The sequence below is a fragment of the Anopheles gambiae genome, chromosome 3 (assembly GCF_943734735.2).
Source record: "Anopheles gambiae chromosome 3, idAnoGambNW_F1_1, whole genome shotgun sequence".
Lineage (NCBI taxonomy): Eukaryota > Metazoa > Arthropoda > Insecta > Diptera > Culicidae > Anopheles > Anopheles gambiae.
The window spans coordinates 67,306,142-67,331,321 of record NC_064602.1 but is presented as its reverse complement, the minus strand read 5'-3'; the positions used below and the strand labels follow the sequence as shown (position 1 = coordinate 67,331,321).

Below are 25,180 nucleotides of genomic sequence, written 5' to 3'. Positions count from 1 at the left end.
TACTGTCCAAATCTCAGAAAGGAAGATGCTCAGAAGGATACTTGGCCCCGTATGTGTAGAAGGACAATGGAGGAGCCGCTATAATGACGAGCTATACGAGATGTACGGCGACCTCACTGTCGTGCAGCGTATCAAACTCGCCAGGCTCCTGTGGGCTGGCCATGTTGTACGCATGGAAACGGACGACCCTGCCCGTAAAGTCTTTTTAGGCCGTCCGCAAGGACAGAGGAGACGTGGTAGGCCCAAATTGAGGTAGCAAGATGGCGTGGAGGCGTCCGCCATTAAGGCTGTGTTAACGGACTGGCAGACAAAGGCGCGAGACCGTGAGCGGTTTCGGACACTCCTGAGGCAGGTCAAGACCGCAAAGCTTTTGTAGCGCCGGATAAGTAAGTAAGTAAAACTGGGAAAAATTATTTTTTTATGTTTTCCGTGTTTGATAACCAGCATGAAAGATAGAAAGAGAGAGAGAGAGAGAGAGAGAGAGAGAGAGAGAGAAAGAGAGAGACGTATCTGAACATCTAAAGAATTCTAAACAATTAAAAAGTGTTTCACCCTTGTTTTGGCACAAACCTAAGTGTAACAAAAAGATTCATTTCATTTGGATCGAGTTTTTGTACACTTACGCAGTAATGGGTTAATAACGCGTAACATCAAAATCATTCGCTATTTTACATAAATACGAAAATATGTTCAACATATCTCATCGAAATCGCTGCGATTTTGTCAAAATAAATATCATAAATCAATATTTTACATTCCATTGAAACAAATACTCTTCGAAAAATAAATCTTAGAACATATTTGGTTAAAATACGGGGAAATCTTCTCGTACCAGGCTGCTCCACCTCAACAAACCGCAACCGTGCGCCCAGAATAGCAACATCTCAACGGTGCCACCCGCATCCATGTTTAATGTTTCACTGCCCTGGACCGGCAATTTGCTTCTCCGATTATCGCACCATGACATTTAATTTCATCGCCTCCTTTCCCCCTAGCTGCCGTAGCCGGCCATTGTCACTCGCCACGCTTCTCGTTCGCCCAAGTCATTTATTATCTAATTAAGAGGCGAGTGGGAAAACAAATGACACCAATACCCGGGTTCGCGATAATTCGTCCGGTCGGTTTTGCAGCGTTCCGGGACACCAGGACCGATGGTCAGCGCGGTACGGTCAATTACAGACGCACAAAACGGAATGAAAATAGAAATGGAAACTAGCAGCAAACGCCCAAAACGTGGAACCCAAAACTAAGAGCACACGGAAAACCCCCCGAGCAGCGGCGGTTTGCGGAAGGATGAAAGCTACCAGTGGGCCGCGATGCAGTTGGGCACCGCCTGTCTGCCTTCCTGCTTCCTTAGTACGGCAACGCGTCACATCATTAATAAATTTAATTCCCTTTTCTGCCTCGTGCAAAGATCGTTCCCATTCGCACGCTGCTCGCGCACCATTAATCATTGATGCGTTTCGGGCTTGGGTAAGGGATTGTCCTTCTTTTCTTTTTTTTTTGGCGCTGCAAGTCAAGCACGCCGCCAGTCAACTTGTCGGAAAAGTAGGAAACAATACTAAACGCCACACATTTTGCGCGAATCATTCCATTCGCTCCTTCCTGCCCGCCCGGACACGGGCGGAAAAGAATCATTTGCTAGGCGAGCTGAAGAAAAGCTTCACAAATTTGCTTCGGTCAACGAATTTCACCCCGAAATTCAAAGCGCCGAGTTGTTATGTTCTCTATTGCGTACATTTTTTTGCGTTTTTTTGGCTTTTCCTCATTATAGCATCCTTCTTCGTGCGCTGTGAATTATTTTTCATTTTTCCCGTCCGGTAAGTCACTGTAACTAGTCCGTCCATTAATCGGAACCTACGGAACCGTCGCTTCGGTCACTCGCCTTTCGTCTCTTTTTAGGGAACTAAAAATGTGAATGAAAAAAAAGTTTCTACAGTAAAGATTGAATCGATTATATCTTACAAAGAGAAAAAACAGACTTACATTCATGATCAAATAGTAGCGTCGTCAACGGTTTTCTCATACTGCTGTGCTTCCCCTTCACTATTGAGCATTCGTCAGACGAATCGGCACGGTGCAATTCTTCGAAAGAACGATTTTTCCTCCCATGATTGATTGCTTCTCTAAATTGCACTATAATTGAGCGAACTGGCGCGACGAATCTGGGCCTACGGGGATTCCGTTTTCTTTCCACATAACACACACACATTAGAGCGTCTTCTTATATTCGAATAAAAATTAAATTAATCATCACAAATCTGGACAACACACGCGAAAACTGAACCACCGAACGACCGCATCACGATATGGAGATGGCCAAAAAACAAGCGCCAACCCAACCCCAACGTCAACGCCAATGCTTAATGATCTATTGAATGGTTTGAAGGTTGTCGCCGCGTTCGCTTTCTCTCTTGCTCTCGTTCTTTTTTACGGTCATCTCGCTGCGATCGTGCGGTTTTCGTACCAATTTTCCACCAATCTCCAAATGGGTAAAATGGGTTGGAATACGCAAAAAGGTAGAGAAAGGAGTGGGCTTCCACGAAATATTGCCCCACATCAATAATTCTATGCACCGGGGTTCGGGTTCATTTCCATTTATCACAACGCCTTTTGTCCCTTTGGAACCATATACTCGACTAAGCCCTTTTGGCGGGGAGCTCGAAGGAACGGCCGAGCAATAACAACAAGCGGTGATGGGTACAAACAAACAGACAAAAAAATCCCCCACCCAAGGAGAACTTGGTACTGTGTGGGGTCCGTCACGATGCTCGTCACGAAATCGTTACGGTATATTATGGGCAAATAACGGTGCCCACCACGAAAAAGCACGCTGAAAAATTGCGCATGATGATGACAAGACAAATCACTCGTTGATGTGTTTTTTTTTCTTTTTTGCTTCATACTCACTTATACTTTCCCCAAATTGTCCGGTCTGCTGCTCTAAATATGGAAGTTTTTTGTTTGTTTTTGAATACACTCTTCGGCTCTTCTCAGTAGCGAGCGTACACAGAAAAGCTCGCCGTATTGAATTGTTTTGCGGTGTATATAACAAAAAACCCCGTTCTAGGCACAAATTTCTCAAGAAATCATCATACTAACAGCTTTCTAATCAATATGTATGCTTGCGTGAAGAATGTTGACTACTGATCGTGGGAAGAACGCACCGTTGTAAAGAAATGTGGACAAGGACCGCGAGCTGCTACAAGAAAAATGCTTACTTCGTTTTTATTCTCAACGATCAATACAAAAACGGTTAGTTCCGAAAAAACAGATGAAGAAAATGCATTACTTTGCCATTGCCCTAAATACGAGGGTTCCAAAAGAGGTTAACAAACAACCACACAGAAGGAGGAAGGGGAATGATTTAAGTAGTCGCGTAAGTGAAAAGTAAAGGGTAGCAAAAATGCCTAACGTGTTCTGTTTGACGTATGTGTGTGTGTATAAATAAATAACAATGCTTCTCCTATCAGCAAACGCCCGCCATTCGTATCCACCAGCCACCAACCAGATCCTTCTCCTGCTCAATGCTTCTGATGCCACTTGTACGAGCCGTAGTACTTGAAATTGTTCTCATCGCACTTCCGGTCCGCTTCCTTCGGGCCGCGCGACCCGTACACATACTTGATCGGTTCCGGACGCTCCCGCTCGATGTAGTGCAGCAGCGGGGTAAAGATGCGCCACGCCTCGCTCAGCTCGTCCGAGCGCACGAAGTGCATCTGCGAGCCACAGAACACGTCCAGTATGAGCCGCTCGTACGCGTCCGGCAGTGCCACGTCCTTGTACCGATGCCCGTACGTCAGATCCAGCTCCGTCTCCTCCATGTCGAACGTGATGCCGGGCGATTTCGTCATCATCTTCACGTACAGCGCTTCGCCCGGCTGCACCCGAATGACGAGCTCGTTACGCTTCGGCTTGCCGTCGAAAATGTCCCCCGGCACGTCGTGATACTGGATGCGCACTTCCGCCTTGCGCTCGTTCAGCGCTTTGCCGCAGCGCAGTATGAACGGCACCCCGTCCCACCGCTCGTTGTTGATCTTCAGCACGGCCAGCGCGTACGTGGGCGTTACCGAACCCTTCGGCACGGTCGGATCGTCCAGGTAGCCCATGCGCGAATCCTCATCCGCACCGTTTGGATCACCCACGTACTGGCCCAGCACCACGTCCTCGATCGCCAGCTCGCGGATGCTCTTCAGCACCTTCACCTTCTCGTTGCGGATGTCGTCCGGGTGGCAGGTTGCCGGTTTTTCCATCGCCACCAGCGACAGTATCTGCAGCAGATGGTTCTGCATCACGTCCCGTATGATGCCGAAGTCGTCGAAGTAGCCACCGCGGCCCTGCGTCCCGAACGGTTCCTTGAACGTGATCAGCACCGAGGCCACGTGCGCCCGGTTCCAGGTGGGGCTGAAAATCTGATTACCGAACCGGATCGTCATCAGGTTCTGAACCATCTCCTTGCCAAGATAGTGATCGATACGGTACAGCTGATCCTCGGTGAACAGCTTCGCCAGATGGACGCTCAGCACGTTCGAGCTTTGCGCATCGCGACCGAATGGTTTCTCCACGATGATACGATTCCAGCCCCTGCAAGAAAGAGAGGGAGAGAGAGAGAGAGTTAGCAAGTGATCGTAAAAACACACTGCTCGGCTGCTTTCACTTACTTCTCGCCCATGCAGGTGTTGCGAATGTGTACCGTCACCGACTCGAAGACGGATGGTGGCAGCGCAAGGTAAAACAGCCGATTGGCCGCACGACCCACCTCGAACTTGCTGATCTCCTGATTGAGCAGCTCAAAGTCACGGCGCGAATCGTAGCTGCCGGCGACGTAAAAGTTGACCGACCAAAACTCTTCAAACTTCTCCACCTGATCCTCCTGCACCTGTATGGAGGAAAAAATCAGAAGCAAAATTGTTACAGATGTTTTCCTAAAACGATTGGAAACTTTAACACATTACCTTCATGTACTGACGACATTTCTCCTTCAGCTCGGCCACCGACAGCTTACTGCGTGCGTAACCGATAAACTTCGTGTCGGACGGTAGCAGATTGTCCCGGAACAGCCACCATAGGGTTGGATAGATCTTCTTCTTGGCCAAATCTCCCTAAAAAGAAATGTTAAAATGGAACGGATGAGTTTCTGCCAATTACGTTGTAATAACATCTTTTGAAGGCTTTTGAGAAATACAGTAAGATCTGTTTAAGTGAGTCAAAATTAGAAGCTCAATTTCTTAAACTAAACATAAGAAAATAAAGCAAAAATTTGTTATTTTTATGTACGAAAAACTGCCGATCGTTATATCCCGACCATTAAAACCGCATTAAAAGAGTTCTCTTTCATAGAGTGTTACACTGTTAAATAAAAAGGATTATAGAACAAAAACTATTAGTTAATGACCTATCCACTTAAAAACCACGGTTATTGATTGAAAAAATTTTAACAATTGATAGAAATTAAAATATTGGGCAATACCTTAATAAGAATGAATTATATATTGTTTATAGTTTTGTTAGTGAGCTCAATAGTGTTCAATTTTTTAAATTCATTTTTTTTAAAGAAGACATTTTTTTAAAGTTTTATAAAAAGACACAAGGAATAGACAGACAAGGAAGAGAAACACTTTAATAAATATTTTCTTTAGGATTCTCCAAAATTTTCAATTTACAGTCCGCATTGCTATTTAACGTTTTTTAACGTTATTGAGGGTCATTTTGACGTTTCTTTTAGCTAAAGGTAAACATTTAATTTTCGTTTTAATAGGATCATATTAACTGAATATATTAAATTTCTTCCGCTTTCTATTATTGAAGCTTGATTTTCGCCTTTTCAAAGCTTTAAATTTAGATTTTTATGAAAATAGTCAAAACAATAGACTATTTATTTTAAACGCTAGAAAGTCTTCGCAGGCCGTATTACAGGCTCTCCATACTGACCGAGATGGAATAAAGAGATCATGAGGGAAGAAACTCAACCCCTAAAAAAAGCTTATAATTAGGTAAATTAGTTTACGAATACTTATGTTTTCCATCTCACGACAGATAGAACTCAATGGAAAATATTGCTCTGGGTACGAAAAAGCTCGTTAATTTGGCCCAAAATCGGCTTAGCCATAGAAATGGCATTTAACTACGGCACTTAACTAATATCTCCACGGGTAGGTAAATTATATTAAATGTATACTAAACTCACATATGTCTCATACACTCAAAACCACAGCGATACTTGATACATTAGCGGTTTCTTGCTGATCTTCATATCTATCATGTTACTATTATGACGTCGGATTACGTAGCTAATACGAACAACGAGAGAGATCTCATGCGACTACAATTTATTATATAGAACACGAACACGTGCAACGGGTTAGATCGAAGCCAGCACGTTTGCGGAATTCCATTTAGCAATGTCTAATTCTGCTCACATTATTTAACTAAAAAATAAAGGTATCAATAGCGTGCGAGGGTCATTTTTTCTCCACCTTCCCGAGCATTAACTTTGCTACAAAAGCACACGCACAAACGAACACACGCGTAGAAGAGCAAAACGAAAGTATCTGCTCATGAATTTATTCCACGCGGTCAAACCGACCCAACCGTCAACCAATATTGTTACCATAAATTATCGCATGTCTCACTTGTCGGTCCTCCAGCCTGAAGGTCTGAAAGTTCTAGGGCTAAAAAGCACTCCGTTCGTTCTAAAAAAACAATCAAAGCAACAAAAAAACACCTTCCACCATGTTGCGTGTTGTCTGTCACGCGGTGACCGGACACAGCGGTTTGCTCGCCGGCTACACTTACCGATGCGCCGAACACGACGAAAATGTGCGGACAGTTGCAGTCGAAGTGTGTGCCCTCCGTGTCCATCGCGCTCGACTTTAGGTTGCGCCGGATGATGGCCAGCGCCTGTTCGCCGTCCAACGATTCGCCGTCGAAATGGCGACCGCTCGGATGATGATTGCTGCTACCGGACAGTGCTGCACAGACACGAGCGTCGTGACGAGCGTCATATGCAAAGAGAGGAAAGAGCAATAAGCGACACGTGAGCCATTGGAAACGTTCGATGATAATTTAGATAATTAGAACCGTGACTGGGAGTTAGCTGCTTCCGCGGAAGCCAACAACTGCCAATAAATTAGATGGAGAGATAGAGAGAGGGAAGAAGAGAAAAAAGTTCTAAAGCACCTAAAACTGATCTCCCAAAAAACAAATCCACCCCAATCGAGACTTGGCGGACGAACACGATCTTCGCACTTGTACGGCCGCGACGCGACTAAGATGGTTCGCGCTCGCGCATTGTCTTAGCGCGAGGTGTGCGCGCGAGACCACACACAACCTAACACACGCTGCTACTACTCAACCACATGCGTACGATTTTGTTGATTCTTTTTTTTCGCGAATCAAAACCACGCAACCTCACACAAGCACACAATATAGCGCAAATCATCAACCGTGAAGGTAACGTTCGATCAACTGGCAGCTACACGAGAGGGGGAAGGGAGAGGTTAATCGAGGATAAGAAAAAGCCTCGTTTCGTTTTTTTTCCTTCCAACAGAGCAAAGGCCACCACCGTAAAGAACAGGCTGGGATGCGAAGGGCCCACAACATTTGTTGCAAATTCTGGTGCGCGATCCACTTACAGGACGAATCGGCGTCAGGTCCGGTCGACGATGGTATGCTGGACGTGGAATCCGTCCGGGCACGGAAGCGAGCATGAAGCCAGGAACTTAACCGTCTCATGATGTGTGTGTGTCACTGTGTGTGCATTGAATTGAGCACTCCCGAAAGAAAAACGGTGTACAAAGCGCGCAAAACCCAAACTGATGCTTCGTTTCTTTTTTTTTTCTATGAGAGTTTGTGAAAGGGAAAAGACGAATAAAACAATGATTACACCACTTTCGCGACCGTTGTAAAATAAAATAAAACGGTGATCGCAACCCCAAAAGAAAACAATCACCACCACGATCGGCTACCGATCGACTGACTGGGCGGCTGGGCTAGCGATCGGCTACAGCCGTGAAGGTGTGCGGTACCCATCCGTGTCGTATATGTAACAACCGCTACCGCGCGGAGGGTGGCATGCAATTATAACCACCCTTTCCTCCCACTCCACCTCAGGTAAGCTCAGTAACTAGTAGATGCAATATATTTTCACCTCTTATGTGCTTACTTACTTATATATAGAAATATTTATTAGAACTACCTTCAAAACAGTGGGTGCCTTTTCGTTCAACCTCTTACGATCGGGTGGACCGCCGCGTCAGTCACGTGTACGGCACGCTTCGGAAGTGAAGATCATATATTAGCACCCGCTCACCCGTGATAAGGGGACACGTTCTTCAGGGGGACGACGCTTGAAGTGTTTCGCCTTCCCGCCCCTTTCTCTACACACATCACCGATCGTCCGGTGTGACGTAAAGGATGAGAGTCATTTTTTACCAATTTGTCAAACACATCTACATTCACACACACACACACAGGCACCTTTACCCGCGGTTGTGGAATTACGTAAATTAGAAGAAAACGGAATTGGAACTGAAGGAAGTTAGCAAAAACGAAAAAAAAAGCAGAAACCTTGCACGAAGGTTTGGAGAGGTTGCTGCAGTTCGTGAATCGTCCGATACATCACCGTCACACACCGTCTGCTTCGAGGCGGTCGAGTGTGTAGTTTCAGAAACTTGACGAGTCACTCTTTTGCTTCCTTTGTCCACCACGCCGCCTTCGTTGCCCTCGGAACTGCAATCTCGATGAGGGTAAACACAGTGGACGCAAACAGTGAGTTTGCCATCGATTGCTGGGCCGCGACAGTGTAAAGGTGGCCAGTCTGATCGTCGAAGAATTACCCCGTGGTTTGCACTAAATGTGTGTTTATGTGTGTGTGTATTTGAAGATTTTTAGCAAACAAACAATAGTAGTAGTAGATTGTGAATTGTTGTGAAAATAGGAAGAGTTCGATCGTTTGAAATCTCGCATGTTATGAGACGCCATTGTCATTATGTTCATCATTGTTCAAGCAGTGTAGAAGAAGTTGCTATAACGTGTTAGACCAACGCATAGTATTATTTTTTACTTCAAATATTATGTGCCTTTGCAATAATTTTACAAAAAATTACAAACATCCACATGGAAGAATATCTTAATTTACTCAAAAAAAACCTTTAAATTTGATGTATAAAAACCAACCACATTCTAGTGAAAAAAATATACCAATTAACAGTCTATATCACAAATCCCAAAGATCCAATAATATTGTGAGAATTTGGGAAGGAATCAGTTCATATAATTCAAGTGCGGCCTGATACGCAATTTGAATTTAATCCCAAACGGTAGGTGATGATCAATCTATCCGGCACAGAAGCGATCGATATCAGGAGTATTTTTTTGAGGAAAACAATTTAAAACCTCTTTTTAGTAGTAACATTCACGTCATCTGAGTATCTTTACCGGTTATAAGGTCTCGCTGTGTCTAATTAGGCAGCTCAAACGATCTTCACAACCTGGAACAGTTAGTGCCATCGTAATGACATGGCTGCACAACATTGACGCAACTGTACAGTTCACATTGATGTTCTCGTTGTACAATTATCTTAACATCTTCATATCAAACACAAAACATAGATATTTGCCATGATATGTCTCACTTTTTCGTAATATTTTCTACATATGTTACTGTTGCATCGATCAAGTAACAGGATTTTGATTGTTTAATCATTTTATATTTTAAATCACATCCCAGTAAAGTTTTTGTTCGCGTTTTGATGTACTTTATACGTTTTTGATATGTATAATAGCATGGTAGAATTTATATGTTTTAAATACAGATCAACTTACTACAACTACAGGGATTTGTATTTTACGTTTATCTTTCATTTACTATGCTTTAATAAGTCCACACATCTAATGAAAAACAATCATTTTGATTTTTACTTCTCTCTTAATGGTTGGAGTCATTTTTGTGGACCAAAGTCAAATAAAAAGAAAAATAAATATTTCCCATTCGTTATTTTGACAGAAAATCCATAATTAAATATATTTAACTGCATTTCACGATTACTTTATAACAAGTGCTTTCAAATGTACTTAATTCGAATAACTAACATAAAATTGAGGACAAATAAGGATAAAATTAATTATGCAACGTTATTGAATATAACAAATTTAGAATACTGATGTGAAAAAGTTCTCTGTAAATAAAAGACTTGATCATACATTCTTTCAGGTTCATCGGAGTAGGTTTATTGTCCTGAGAAATCCTATGCCATATCCTTCGACTATTCCTAGTAACTCTTTTTATAGATCACAATGATTTAAATATCTAAAAGGCAAATAGCAACAAAAAAAGTTCAACCCCATTTCGCAGTAACTCAACCCATTCTTGCTATTTCGGCATTTACACCTGTTTCCATCTACGTTCGAATCTCGTGCCGTTTGCATCGAATCGCAAACCGCCTGCTTCGAATCGCATGCCACTACGATCGAATGCTTGCACCCATGGTTGAATCGCGTGCCAGTACGGTTGAATCGCGTTCCACTATGGTAGAATCGTATGCCACTACGATCGAATCGTGTGCCGCTACCATTGGATTTCTGAAAGCAAGAGCATAGTGAACTGTTTGTTTACGTTTGAAAGCTGTTTCCTTCTTCGCCGACGGCATTTCGTTTGTAAAATAGTACTAATAAAAGGCAGTTATTCACTGATTACACGTAAAATCCTTGTTATCGACGAATATCGTGGTCCCTTGTTGATGGTAAAATCCTTGTGTTCAACTAATATTCGGTGTTCGTTATTGATGGTAAAATCCTTGGTTTCAACCAATATTCGTGGGGTTTACCTATAATCAGAGAATAAATCCCATTTATTAGTATTTTACAAATGAAATGCCGTCGCGAAGAAGGAAACAGATTTCCAACGTAAACAAACAGTTCACTATGCTCTTGCTTTCAGAAATCCAATGGTAGCGGCACACGATTCGATCGTAGTGGCATATGATTCGACCATAGTGGAATGCGATTCAACCGTACTGGCACGCGATTCAACCATGGGTGCACGCATTCGATCGTAGTGGCATGCGATTCGAAGCAGGCGGTTTGCGATTCGATGCAAACGGCACGAGATTCGAACGTAGATGGAAACAGGTGTAACTGATCTTTAGATCTCCAACCATTGTTCCGTTCACATTGTTCCTTGTGTCCCAATTCCAGGTAGTCTTAATAAATCATGCAGAATTCCAAACATTTAAGGCATTGATCTAATGTCGAATGTTTATTGAACTCAGGGAAACAAGGAGGGCCAGCAGTAGTGTTGAGTGCAACAACATTACAGGGTTTCCCTTGCTAACTCAACACTGTAAGCTTCATTTCCAATACGTAAAATCCCAATTCAACTTTGTCAAATGTTAGTCGAACGTATACAAAGCAATCAATGACAGATCATTCGAGTTTCCATTGTTATTGTTGAAATGTATTTTACGGGATTGAATTGTTGGCTTACGTTGTTGTGCTGGCTAGAGCAACCCTGTAAACCAATGCTTAGCTTAGAATAAAACAGTACACAAGGTCGGTCTCGCGGTAGAGTCGTTAACACGCGCAACTTAACAACATGCCCCTCATGGGTTCAAGCCCCGTGGACCGTGCCCCCATACATACTGACTATCCTGATATAGGCCAAGTCAATGAATCACTGAAAGCCAAGCCCACACTAGTGGTACAGGCCGGTCTTGACCAACACTGATTTTTGTGCCAAAGAAGAAAAAGAAGAAATATACACGTATAAATCAGTTAATAACATATATGCAACGAGACTAGCCATAAAAAACATAAACACATAGATTTGATTGTAGATATAGGTGGATTTCAAATTTTCCATCAACGATTTTCATCTTGAATGTTCTGATCGTTGAATGTTGGCCCTAAAGTTGAATTTTTGAACTGTGACACACCCTCACCGAAGATAGCACTTGATCAATCACCCCAAAATCGTGACAAAATCTAGCTCAAATCACTTCCCCATCCCTCCCAGCCGATCCTTCTCACTCTCGGTGGTACATTGTGGTAAAGATCGTAACAGGAACCACACCGTGCATCACAAAGTAGCCACCGTCAAGCGTCACCCTTCTGAATTGACCTTTACTTTTGTTTTTCACTAACCTAAAATAACGAGATCAATCGGAACTTGCAGCTCGAGAACCGTCCCAGAGGAAGGTTTCCTCCGATGATCCGTTCACTTTCGCAGCAGCATTCGCTACATTCGAAATTCAACCTCAGTCCGGAGCGAATCGTGCACTGGCGAGCACGAATTGCATTGATCCGCCGAACCAGAGCCCTTGGCCTTGAACGGGAGAAACTGTGGAACATGCGAGCGGGGTCTTGGCAGTGGACCCGGTGCGGTAACAGTGGGACGGCGGAATCTGAAACGTAAACATAAGCGCGGACGGGGTAGGACGCTACACATACCACCACACCGGCCTTAAACCGTTGCTATGCAACATGCGGTCGGTGGCATTGGGTGCACAAGTAAGTATCGATACTAAAAGTGCGTTTAAAATGGATAGCTTTCTTAAATAAACCAATAACAATATAACAATATAATGATCTTCTAAACGATGATAGAATTTAATAATCATTCGGCAATTTAGAAATTCCATTGTTTTCCATTGAGTTTGTTTATCTTTTCCATTCTGAAGAATGTGTTTCGAATTATGTTTTTACTTAATTATAATAAAACTGTTTTTTTACAAGTTGCTTTAAATAAATAAATAAATACATTCATTATCCGATATACGCTATCGTACCGGACCGAGCGCAATAGCGTATCTCGAGTTTTCGCGTATAGCGAATTCTTTTGGAAAAATAGTTAACACTACCGGTTTGAGGGTTGAAATATATCGCCGCAGAGTTTTGCATTAAAGTTTTTTGTTACAAAACAGGTATCTTTTGCACAAATTTAATGCAAAATGCATTAAGAACATTAATAAAATTCAAAAAGAGCATAAAATATTTGAAAGAATTTAAATATTTGCAAAAAACATATGGAGCTGTCAAATTTAGAGGAATCGCGTACTGCGAATTAGCGTATATCGAGTATCGCGTACTGTAGATAATTGCTGTATGCAATATACGCTATTGTACAGGATCTTGCATAAAAGCGTATTCCCGAGCTGTTCTCAAAAAATTGGTATGTTTTACCTAAATATCATGATATATTATTTTTAATAATAACAATGAAATTCTGCCGAGCATTAAATATGTCAAAAATGTAAACAAAAAAGTACATTCACAAAAAACAGGACAATGCAAAACAAACAATCACATGCTGCAAATTCGCGTATATCTCGTTATCCGGTTACTAGCTGCAATTTAAAAAACAGATTTGTATAGCAGCTACAGCCAGCAACTTCACACCTTGTTTTCGAGCCCATACAGGCTGCACTTATTTTATATCTTGTTATCGAACAATTGCAATTCGGCCCATTTCAATCAACTCCAAACACTGGATGATTTAATTATCAACACTTTTTTACAAAAATCTATAGGCGCAAAAACGGGAGTGACAAAATGCTATTTTTTCGAAAACGTGAGCTTTTGTCACTTTTTTTAGCTTTTGTCAAAATTTCGTAACCTGGAGCAGCCTGGAAATAAAGTTGACAAAAGTTGACAAAAAGTGACCAAATTTGACGTTCGCGAAAAAGCGTAAGCGTAGCTATTTGGCGCAATTGTGACCCATTGCTATGATAATAATGCTAAAATGCATGTTTCTATTTGATTTATGTACTTATTCAGTACTTCTCAAACAAAATATCGATGATATTCAGATGTTTGAGCTTTTGGTCGTTCATGCATAGATTTTTTATGTGGTCACGAGAAAAGCTCTTTTTTGCAGTTTTCTAACAGTTTTCACAAAGTTGAAATTTTTTTCAACATTATGTCACCTCCGTGGCGCCGTGCCATTGAAGTAAAGTAATTTTTTTTTTTGAAGATGAGAACGAAACTAAAGATTTTTCGATTGTTCTGGGTTTGACAATCAATTGTGACATTAATTTTTATTGTTTTATTCCAATTTACAGAATAGGGATTAAATTCCAACAATTCACCTGATGATAAAATAATCCAATTCAAAATGTTTCTAGAAACATCTTCATACCCACATGTAGCAGCGCACATTATTCGGCAAGTCACCGAAACCCCGCAAGCGCTTTCTTGTATACCCCACCTGACCGCATGTACACACACACATACACACGCGCCCAAAGACGGCCACCGTACGTACGCAGCACGACGCGCAGAGATTACGCTTGCCGGTTATGTATGATGTGTTCGCCCTGTCCAGGTTTTCCCTCGTCCCTTCCCTTCCCCCTCAATCGAACCGACCCGGTTCCCCCCTCCAGCAACACATTCCATGACATGACGTATGACTAATACTATCGGGCCACGCTTCACTATCGCACGGCGTCGTACACGGCATCGGTGTGCGAATTTACCCTTGTCCCAAAGTCACATTCACCACAAATTCGACGCGTTCTTTTCTACACGCGGGCCACAATGCTCGAATGACCTCCGCGGGATCGGATCACCACCATCCAACACCAGCAGGCGTTTCGCTCTGACCTTATCTCGCGCCCAGAGCAACTGGAACACGCCACGACTGCAGCCAGCCGTCTCAGATCGCGTGTAGCGCCACCAAGGTGTACCTTCTCGCTCACTCCATACGAGGCACACCGCGTACGAATCACGTGATTTAAAAATGCAGGATTCCTTTCAATCCCAATTGACCATCCTCGTCATTTGCGGGAGTCAAAGGCTTTGCACACATCCGTCCCAATGTCAATGCGGAACCACCGCAGACGCGCTTCCCGTATCATCCCGATCGCTTCCCTTATCTTCCCGCAGCGTGCCTGATGTGGAAGATAGGGGCGATTGTAATGATGACGCAGGCTGGCTTAAATGGGGTTGTGAGAGTTTTTGTATTTGTTGATTTGTTTACCTGTCGTCCCATTGGAGGACAATGATTTAGCAGGATTCATGGTGCTGGGAATAAGCGGGAACGATCGGGAACTGAACTCGGGAACACAAGAACAACAACAACAACAACACGGCTAACAGTAGCACAAACGGAAGTTGACCTCAGACACGGCAGTGTGCAATTGTGGGTTTCTTATTTCTCTTCTTCTAGCCTCGGTACGCACAACGAATCCACAGCGCGACACACAGCGACGTAAACGCACAACCGCACGGCACAAGCGAAACGTCGAAAATAAGTGGCTGATCGCTTGGCTGAACGTTCGTCTCTCTCGCCCCAGCACAAAGCAGCGCAACGCAGTTGCTTGAGCCCCGTGCGGAGCAGTGATCATGAGTCGGCCTTTTGGCTCTTTCGCTGCGTACAGCGCAGGGCTCGTCGACGTGGATGGATGGATGAGCTGGGGTCGCAAATTTCGACAGTTTTAAAAATTTGCATTCAACTCACCAACGCACAGTGGGCAACGGCCATACAAACGCCGGGATGAAAATCAATTCCTCGTGCTATTGCAGTTTTTCTTCATTTAATACAATTGTTCTTACTATACAGGGTAGTCCTACACTAAAATCGTCAAGACAGCGAATAAAACTTAATAATTATCGCTCACAACATTGCATTCTTGCGTATGAGTTAACAGCATCAACAGTAAGTATTAGGAATTAAAACGAAGGTGCAATAAGTTTCTGACTGAACATGAATTTTTAAAGTATTACGCACTAAAAAAGTTGTGTTTTTTATGGTTTGTTTGGAAAAGAACTGATTCCTATCTTACGACCTTTTTTAAACGGTTTTTCCTCTCTTCAGTTTTGTTTTTGCCTGTTTGTTTCAAATGCCCGTTTATGACAGGTAGTTGGATACTGGTGGTTAATGGCTCATACAACAACACGTCAAAATCGCTCGCGCTATTTTCAAGAAAAAGTTTAATAATTTTCGGGGTCGCAGATGGTCGCAGCTAATTTCAACGTCAAAACGTAGGAAAAATGTTGATCTTTCCTATGATATACGACACACGAGTGAAATCGAGTCGAATCATAAAAAAATTCACTCTCCAAAATGAAAATATCCAAAAATTCGGAAGTGATGTTTGGTTTTCAATCATTAATGAACTTTAACAACAAGTGTTTGCAAAATATTTAGACATCACATCAAAGTATGACAAAAAACCTTTCCAATGACACATTAATTATCAAAATCTAACCCTCATATACTAAAATATGATGGTTTATGTTCGGTCGAAAAATAGCTCAAATTTGGGACAAAAAACACAAAGTTTACACTTTGATGGCCTATATCTCAGTAAGTTTAAGATAAAAACGTGAAATATTTTGGTTTCAACTAAGTTTAAGTATCTTTTTTAAGAAAATGATTATGGTGTGAACCTGCGATGAAGTTGGTTTTTCGATTTTTATACAGGCGTTTGCCCAATGTGCAACGGTCAGGTTTGTTAACAGCGTTTAAATAACATCCCATTTAGATCAGTAAACAACTGAGATATTTTAAAAACCTTCTAAACATGCTGGTTTCGTGGTACAGTCGTCAACTCGTATGACTTAACAACATGCCCGTCATGGGTTCAAGCCCCAAATGGAACGTGCCGCCATACGTAGGACTGAATATCCTGCTATGGGGGGGAGGGGTAATCCATAAGTCACTAAAGCCAAGCCCACAAGTAGTACAGGCAGGCCTTGACCAGCGACGGTTGTTGAGCCAAAGAAGAAAAAGAAACATGCTGGTGGCGCGCCATCTGTTGATGAGTAGCTAGTTCAGTTTTCATCGCTTTGAAAGCGTTTACCTTCTCTCTTCCTCTTCTCTCCCATGCGGCACATATATCTTAAATGACTTCTAAATGGGGTTCACACAATCTCCAAATGGTAACACGGCTCCATTTAACAGACACTAAATAACTGCAGCATTTAAAAAAAACTAAACAGCTGTTACCCAAGTTCCGCAGATGCACTAAACGACTCCTACGGGGTCTAAACGACTCAAGTTGTTGGGCTAATAGGAATCCTACTGGTGCATTTAAAAATATAAAAACAGTCTTCAGTGTCTACTTAGTGGAGCAAACCAGAGAAACTTTATAGCTTTAGATACATTTTTCTTTTTTAGATATTTAATTTTCTACTCATTTAAGCTTAATCTGTGGAGGTTGTTATGTGGATTGGATTATACACACGCTTTTAGGTGCAACTATATATCAAGCTGAAGGCTAAAGTTAAGCAGTACTGAGCGCTATTGTTTCAATTCGTGCATTCCTTATTTTTTTCCACCAAACTTTGCAATGGCATTTAGTTTTTTTTCCGTTACGGTCAAACGGTGTAAAGTTCGATCAACGATTAATACACTTCCCTTCATATACTCACTGATTGGACTGCGTCCTCATTCCACTCGCTATTATCTCTTTGGAGCACTTGAATCGCTTACCTTCATTGTTTAGCACTTTAACTTCCACACCCGCTTCAAGTCACGTTACTTCCGCAATAATATAAAAAAAAATAATCGGAAGTGTTTTTGAAGTTAACGATAAGCGTATAGTCCTTATCTAATCCAAACAGTGCCCAATCAGCTTTGGTGTACACTTTATCAGAAAAGTATGTATCGCGATAATAAAGTGTTACATCAATGTTGAAGAGGATAAATATAACAAAAAAAAACCTTACGACGATGCACACAACGGTTTGTAGGAATGTTTTTTATGTGTGTGGATCCCTACCAGCATTAAACGGCTTCTTAATAATTTCTTGCTATAATTAATATAGACAAAAATTTTTGAGAAGCAAAATTAATGTCGTACTTTTTCAAAAACCTTTAAAATTTCACTAAGTTCACCCCTCATTATCAGGATGCGAGAAATATGTATCTCATTTCTTCTTTAATTAGAGCTATCAAAATGAGTTTGATATATTAACACCTTTCAACGGGTTGGTATTTAAGAACTGAATAATGCAGACCATTTTCAATAAACTGAAATAGCTCAGGGTTTGACGCAAGAAATCAAACCACGTAAATCGTGCTATCGAATATCATGCTCATATATGGGAACAATAAAACAGTGCAGTGTGTTGAAGACGCTTTTGAGGTTTTCTTTTGGCAGTTGCAAATTCAAGTTTCAAATTCAAAGCGAAATTTTTCAATGACATATTTCAAAGGCATTTAAATCCACTGCTAAATACCTTCAATTCGCCCGCGATTACAAGTCGATTAGAACGCATTTAACGGAAATTTGCAGGTAGGATAAAGAAGGAACATGGAGTTAATTGATTATGGTTTTTTTTTTAATAAAATATGTGAAATTACGTGAAAATCAAGAACGTTTAGAATTTAAAAATAAACACACCTATAAAAAAAACACAAATCGTGTTGTTTATTTCATTGATGACGCTTTGCTTGAAAATAAATGGCAAAGAAAAAACCGGCAACCGGCAACCTGGCTTAAGGAAGCTGATTAAGCGCTATTTAGAAGGACCAGCTGGAACGTTGATACTGTTTTACTACTTTCATTCAATCAGCGATCTTTAGCGTACCGAAATTGACTGCTTAAGCAAATTTGACTTTTTGAGTGTTTGCATTTGAGTGTAGTATTTCAACTTTTAACAATCGTATTGCCATTTTAGTTCTAGCATAACTGATGCATAACTTCAATGCGAAACCATACAACAGTACATGTGGAAGAAGAAAGCTCTTACAGCGAGGAAAGCTCCACAGTCTAGCTATATCTCCAACAGATGGCACCACTAGCTTTTTTGCTATTTTAAAAATGCGCCAGTCGTTTACCGTCTACTAAACGAAGTCTTTTTAGATTCCTTTTAGGCTGAGAACTTGAGTCGTTTAGAACCCGTTTAGTGGTCGTTTAATGGATTTGTGGCACTTGGGTACCCAAGTGCCACAAATCCACTAAACGACCACTAAACGGCTTCTAAACGACTCAAGTTCTCTACCTAAACGGAATATAGAAAGACTTCGTTTAGCAGACGGCAAACGACTCATGCATTCTAAAAATAGCGAAAAAGCTGGTGGCGCTCTCTGTTGGTGGGATACCCCAACCAGTTGAGCTTCATCGCTTGGAGGAGAGCTTTCTCATTTCCTCTGTACTGTTGTATGGTTTCGCATTGAAGTTATGCATCGCTAGAACTAGAACGGCGATACGATTGTTTAAATACTAAACTCCAACCGAAACCACCAGTACTGACGCAAGTGAGATTTGAGTAATGGTCGACCATTCATATAGATTTTTGCTCAGAAAGTTAGAAGGCTATATAGGTCATGATAAGATGAAACTTGTCGAAACACATTGCAAGAAAAGGATAGCAATATAATGATGAGTTGTAATACGCCATCTATTGATAAAACCAATGAAGCTATGGAGCTTTCTTTTTTTTCTATGGATATTCAATTTTCCAGTCGTTTAAGCTTAATCTGTGGCGCTTGGGTAAAAAGCATTTTACAATTGAATTCAGACTGTACTCACCTCTTTTGTTAAGATTTAACACACTATTCGAACAAAATTTTCAAGATATCTTTGAGGAAAAGCCGTATTGCTGAATAATATTAAAAATTATAATATTAAATAAAACGCACTAAATATTAAAAAAATAATTTTCTCACTCACTGTAAACGAACTGCTTCTACATTTACGTTACGCACTGTTGATCGAGCTGTCACAAAACTGTCGATCGGGCTTTACCACAGTACATTTTCCGTTGCAAACTGCGCCACCTCCGTCACTATTCTTTGTACTCGTTTGTTTTTTGTAGGAATTTTATTTTTCAGACTATTTATACAAAGTGCCAAAGCATTTGCCTCGTAAATCAGTGTACCAGCAGTGACCATGGCATTGTGCAATCCGTTCAGTGTTGCCACGGGAGAATACAAGAACAGTCAGCCGTACTGCCCAGGGGAGCCACTATTTCCAGCGTATTCACACGCTGCGGATAGTAGCACCAACAGCAGCAACAACAACTACAACAGCAACGTGGGTGGTCTTTCTGACTTCAGCTACAACTCCATCACGACCACCCCCACCGATGCAAGCATTAGCACCACTGCTATCTGCGCCGCCAGCACTCCGCTGTACGAAGCAGGGTCAGCTCGCCGTAAGCTGTTCAAAAAAACGCCCAAACCACAGCAGCTCTCCAAGCTGGCCAGTGTGCTGAAACCGTACAGCTCCGGTCTCGCGTTGCACAATGTACTCAGCCCAGCCATGCCGGAGATCACCGTCGCCAAGCAGCGGGATCTTGAATTCAAGGCGGAGATCGTCGTCAATGCGACCCGCTACGAAGCGATCGGGCAGAACAAAAAGATAGCGAAAGCTAATGTGTCCGAGATGGTGCTGCGTGACCTTTGTTTGCAACATTTGTCGGCCCGGGGCGACGAGGAGCAGCAGCTTGACGAAGTCGAGCCAAACTCCTACGAAGCGTTGCTGATGACGAATGTGACCTCGTTTGCCGTCTACAAACTGCTTGAGGAGTGGAACGCGAGCCTGCTGGCTGTGAACTGGCAGCCGACCGTTTCGAGCCCGACGGCCGACGGCATCAAGATCCGGTCCCAGCTTCCACCGAATCCGACCAGCTACGTTCCGACCTCGCTGCTGGTGTTCATGGTGCCGCAGGCGAAGTTCGAGGATGATGGAGTAAAGATCCTCGGGTCCACGGATCAGAAGATCTACAAGGCACGGGCACGGGTACACGAGCAGTGCTTTTTCGGCACGGGGTCGTCGAAAAAGTTGGCCCGCGTGGCGGCAGCAAAGGACGCGTGCAAGACACTGTTCGGGGTTGAGTACTAGAATTTGACGAAATTATTACCTCCTGAGGTATTTGGCAGCGAAGTGGAAAGGAAGTGTTTTTTTAGTGTTAGATACACTATTAGCCTTCTCGTCTGGATTACGAATACGAACTACAGTGACGAATAATGTTTATCGTTAGTTTTTACACCAAATCCAAACTGAACTGAAATTCAATTTAAATAAAACTTTACCATCACGTATGAACCGACAAGTGTTAAGAAGCTTCAACCATTTCAGCACGCAAAGAAAGATGCATCAAATCTGTTCAAACCCTCGGACATTTCATATGCTTACCATTGCCTACCGACGAAAATGATCCTAGTAGCCTGGGGTAACAAATTGTGCCTCGCATAAACTATCCTGTTGAGCAATCCCTGCCAATATCAAGCTGCATAGGGTATGTGTATGCCCTTCGTTCCACGTCCTCACGTCAAGTATGGCGAAAAGCATTTCAATTTTCATATTTCCCTACCGTATTAGCATAATATTTCACTTGTTTTTCTATCATTCGTACGATGCGCACTTGCATGCGTACGGAGCGAAGAAGGGAGGATACAACGAAAGGCGAATCATCTTCTTAGCACGACGTGCTCCTCTGCCTGAGTGCATTCGAAACAGACACACACGCACACAAACCACACTAACCACTCTAATCTGTGTTGCGTCTTGGGAGGAAAATTGCGGCCGGAAAGAATACGTAGGACTTTTAGTGGTAAGTACTAGAGAGTCACGTGTGCCTAGTCTTTTTGTGGGAATTTACATGTTTTGAGCTAGGAGAAGTTGAAGCACATGCCTTAAGAATTGGCGTATACGGAGTAGAAGGCTTGCAATGTTGGAAAGGAGCTTATAGGTTCCTAATAAATCAGAAGCTTTATTTAACGGTAAGATTTTTGCCCTATTTTTGCACCTTGCAATTTGTAGGTTGAGACGTCTCCTCCAAAGACACTCCACTCTTTTCTGTCCCTAGCTTTGCCAATGAATTGCACATCAGTATGAACACGTGTGCATAGCAATGGCACGTGTTAACTATTCGGCTACATAGAGGTTTCGGTGGGTACCCAACGACGTAAGCAAATAACCAGAAAAGTAACATGAACAGCAGTTTGAGATTGAAGCGTACAGTTGATCGATGTACTATATTAGTACTAACATTTCGAGATTAAGCAGACTTTCGGAGGGCTCCAGCTCCTCCTTCTGCTTGAAGCTCTTGAAGCTCTTAAACAACTCCAGATATTCCTATGTTTAAAAAGGCTCAAAGTTTATTTTAAGAACAAAGAGTTCCAAGGATGATAGAGCAGAAATATTTACTTACCTACCCCGCACTACAAAATTGTCCAGAAATCGCTGCTGCTCTCGCGCCTTCGTGTGCTAATTTGTTATCCCATACTTGATGCCAGACGCCACTATGCCATTTTCCTACCTGTACTTGGGTCTACCATGCTCCCTCTGTCTTTGTAGAAGAAATTGGCCAGAGACCCCGGAGCCAGCGCTTGATACTAGTGGAACTGGCCATATTCTGTCGCAGTTGTATCCTGATAAGTAGTGCGCCGGATCCATCAGTTGGTTCATGGCGAGCTACGTAAAGGATGCTAGAGAATTCCATTGTATTCGATGGATAAGACCCATTTTTTCTTGATGCAGGTCGTCTTGGGTGTGTGTATGACTCGGACAGTTCCTCTGAGAGTTTTCCGATGCCCCACCAATTGCTCGTTTTCTTTATTACAAATATTCGAGTAGAATTATCTTATAGATACTTTCGTCCCTCTCAAACCTGTGTTTGGGTAAGAGGTGGAACTTATCATCATCATTTAAGGATTTTACAGGCTTGGTCGTCCGGCTCTTCCATATGTTCCGCGGAGCAAAATGTCTAGCAAAAATGTTAGAATTTCGGTGGCAGGCAAGTTGAATTTTTACAAAGTGTTTATTCGGTCTGGAAACGTCTACTTGCACAATCGTAATAGAAAGATAGGGATCGCTAATTAATACAAAATTCAAACGCATCATACCATATTCATTTGCGGCCATATTTAGCCATTCACGATATTAGTCTTTATTTGCAGGATTTATCGCCCCACCGTTTGTCGATCGTTTGTGGCAGTCTTTGGGAAGAGAAGTACCCACAGCAATACCCAGCATGGGACGAAGATGAGCGATACCATATCGAACAGCCAGTTACCATAGATCTAAAGAATAAAAGAAGAATTTATTGAAACAAAATTATACCAAGTACAGCAATGTGAACTTACCATTGAATCCACCACAGAGAACGTCAGTGCATCCATCGTGGCTGTAAGAGCTTTGTTAAGCATTGGCTTAAAAGCTAGCTCGGGAAACAGATACCACGTGAGAGCAAGCAGCACGCAGTACAGCACCACCAGCGGGTTTATCAGCAAGCAGCACAGACGGGAAAGGCTAAAAAGTCAACACAAAAACAACTCGTTAATGTAATGTAATTTTCCCTAATTTTCACACGGCTTTTTCCGTCACTTACAACATCGCACCACGTGATGCTGCCGGTCGGATAAGAATAATGAAAGGTACGAGCAGCACGGAAAGGCTGAACCCGAGGGAAAAGTTGAGCATTCCCACCGCCAACAGTACGGTGCCGAGCTCGAGCAGTACGGCCACATGTAACGCTTCCCCGTTGATGCCGCTCAGTGAACAGAACGCCGGAAGGGTAAGGGCCACTACCAGTACGGCCACGAACAAACTGAACAGTCCGAACTGTGTGGAGAGCTCGGCCTCGTGTAGATAGTGGCTTACGGCTTTGCTTTGTGGCAGAAGCACAACCAGCGCACCGAGCGTATGCGCTACCAGCAGGACGATCCCGACGGAGAAATACCCTATGTCTATATTTCCAGCCTTCTGTTTCGTTTCTACCGCATCCGTTTCCTCGCTCTTTTCGGTCTCATCATTGTCCCCGGTGTAGTACAGCGAGAGGTAGTGGATGAACGCTTTGATTAGCAGCGCACCCGCCATCAGTGCCAGACTGGGCATGTAGTCGCCGATCGATACGAACCGATCGTTCGAGACGAGCAGATAGAAGAAAAAGCTCTGATGAAAGCGCTCGAGCAGATTGTTCAAGCTGCGGCTAATTCCCTCGATGATGCGCAGCATCGAACCGACCTCCTGAAACTGCTGCTGCTGCGTCCGTTCCCGCTTGACCGCTTCGAGCGTTAGCGCTTCGATGCCGTACTTGTGGAAAAGACCATGATTTCCCGTCGGTACGCCGCTCGCCTGCGAAAACACCATCGACAGCAGGTTGAGCAGCTTGTCCTGGTAGCGGAAGGATCGTTTCGGGCTGGAGGAGGATTGTTTGTATCCCGCTATTATGCCATTCTTCGACGAAAGTTTCTGCACCAGATTGTGAAGGTCCAGATTGGGAAGCTGTCCGTTGAGTCCTTCAATTTTTAAGTTTATATGACTAATGTCCAAACTTTGCACTTCCAGATTGAGGGCTGCTTGGATGGAGCCGGCCCGAGCACGCAACAGTCCCGAATCGAGAATGCGCCCCTCGTCGCCGCCATGGTACGCCTCCAGCCAGGCCTGCATTCCCAGCTGCTCCTGCTCGGTGACGAGGAAAATAATGTCCTTCGCCCAGTACTTCTTACGGCGGGCAAAATCGGCGAACGCGAGCATTAACGGCACACCGGCCGAAACGTCCGTGTGGACGGTTTCCGGTGGCCGATAGGGTACGCTTATCACAATCGCTTCTGTGGATGCAATGCGCGGGGCGCGCAGTATGCCGTACACGTTTTCACCTTTAAAGCGCTACAAGAAAAGAGGGGAATTGATATTGAAAAAAATCACACCGAAGGAGAAACATTTTCATACCTTTCCACCCCCGAACGGATAGTTGAGCGTAAAGTTGTGCGTGTGTGTCTCCAGCCCGAACCGTCGCATCTTTGCCAGCAGCCACGGGTACGGCATCCCTTTCGGGTAGTTTTCCCGCTCCCGTTGCAACTCACTGGACAGCGATTTGACCAGATTGACCGTTTCCATCTCCAGCTCGGAGTTTACCAGTCCCGGCAGTAGCGCATTCTCGGAAAAGTAGGTGCCGGAGTTAAAGTTGGCATCCGGCAGGGCGCAGAAAAAGCCAACGCCCAGCAGATACAGCGTCAGACAGATGGCCGTATTGTAGCGGACCAGCTTGCGGCAATATTTAGCCTTTTGCGAAATGGATGGATTCGTTAGCAAACCCATCGTGCGCGTTTATCGATTGGTTCCCGGCGCTTTTTTCCACTCCGTTCTAGCCGGTGTGCACAAAAACCATGTAAAAACACACCAACATTGGATGGGAGGGGGGACAATTCTGTTTTCAAAACAGAAGATGACAGCCAATGGAACAATCCCTTCGGGAACGGAACCGAGCTCACTGTGAAACGTCAAAC

The 25,180-nt window shown here is 43.2% G+C and overlaps 3 protein-coding genes across 5 annotated transcripts; 1 reads left to right on the top strand and 2 right to left on the bottom strand.

Annotated features, from left to right (window-relative positions):
• Nucleotides 1-3,203: 3,203 nt before the first annotated feature.
• Nucleotides 3,204-15,349, bottom strand: LOC1268534 (glucose-6-phosphate 1-dehydrogenase). Of its 3 annotated transcripts, none has more exons than XM_061661493.1 (5): nucleotides 14,975-15,349; nucleotides 6,796-6,971; nucleotides 4,956-5,102; nucleotides 4,662-4,879; nucleotides 3,204-4,584 (listed from the first exon to the last, which is right to left on the bottom strand). In XM_061661493.1, exons 1-5 carry the CDS (start codon nucleotides 15,012-15,014, stop codon nucleotides 3,525-3,527), a joined length of 1,641 nt encoding a protein of 546 aa, XP_061517477.1. In that variant the 5' UTR covers nucleotides 15,015-15,349; the 3' UTR covers nucleotides 3,204-3,524. The 3 variants fall into 3 exon arrangements, with proteins under 3 accessions (XP_061517477.1, XP_061517476.1, XP_061517478.1); XM_061661492.1 differs by lacking the exon at nucleotides 14,975-15,349 and adding an exon at nucleotides 7,635-8,012; XM_061661494.1 differs by lacking the exon at nucleotides 14,975-15,349 and adding an exon at nucleotides 7,180-7,306.
• Nucleotides 15,350-19,669: 4,320 nt separating this feature from the next.
• LOC133393960 (uncharacterized) lies at nucleotides 19,670-20,993 on the top strand. The gene has a single exon (XM_061661491.1). It carries the CDS (start codon nucleotides 19,836-19,838, stop codon nucleotides 20,787-20,789), a length of 954 nt encoding a protein of 317 aa, XP_061517475.1. The 5' UTR covers nucleotides 19,670-19,835; the 3' UTR covers nucleotides 20,790-20,993.
• Nucleotides 20,994-22,799: 1,806 nt separating this feature from the next.
• Nucleotides 22,800-25,173, bottom strand: LOC1272539 (glycosylphosphatidylinositol anchor attachment 1 protein). The gene is made up of 4 exons (XM_311451.5): nucleotides 24,624-25,173; nucleotides 23,281-24,560; nucleotides 23,036-23,201; nucleotides 22,800-22,972 (listed from the first exon to the last, which is right to left on the bottom strand). Exons 1-4 carry the CDS (start codon nucleotides 24,990-24,992, stop codon nucleotides 22,853-22,855), a joined length of 1,935 nt encoding a protein of 644 aa, XP_311451.5. The 5' UTR covers nucleotides 24,993-25,173; the 3' UTR covers nucleotides 22,800-22,852.
• Between the last annotated feature and the right edge of the window lie 7 nt (nucleotides 25,174-25,180).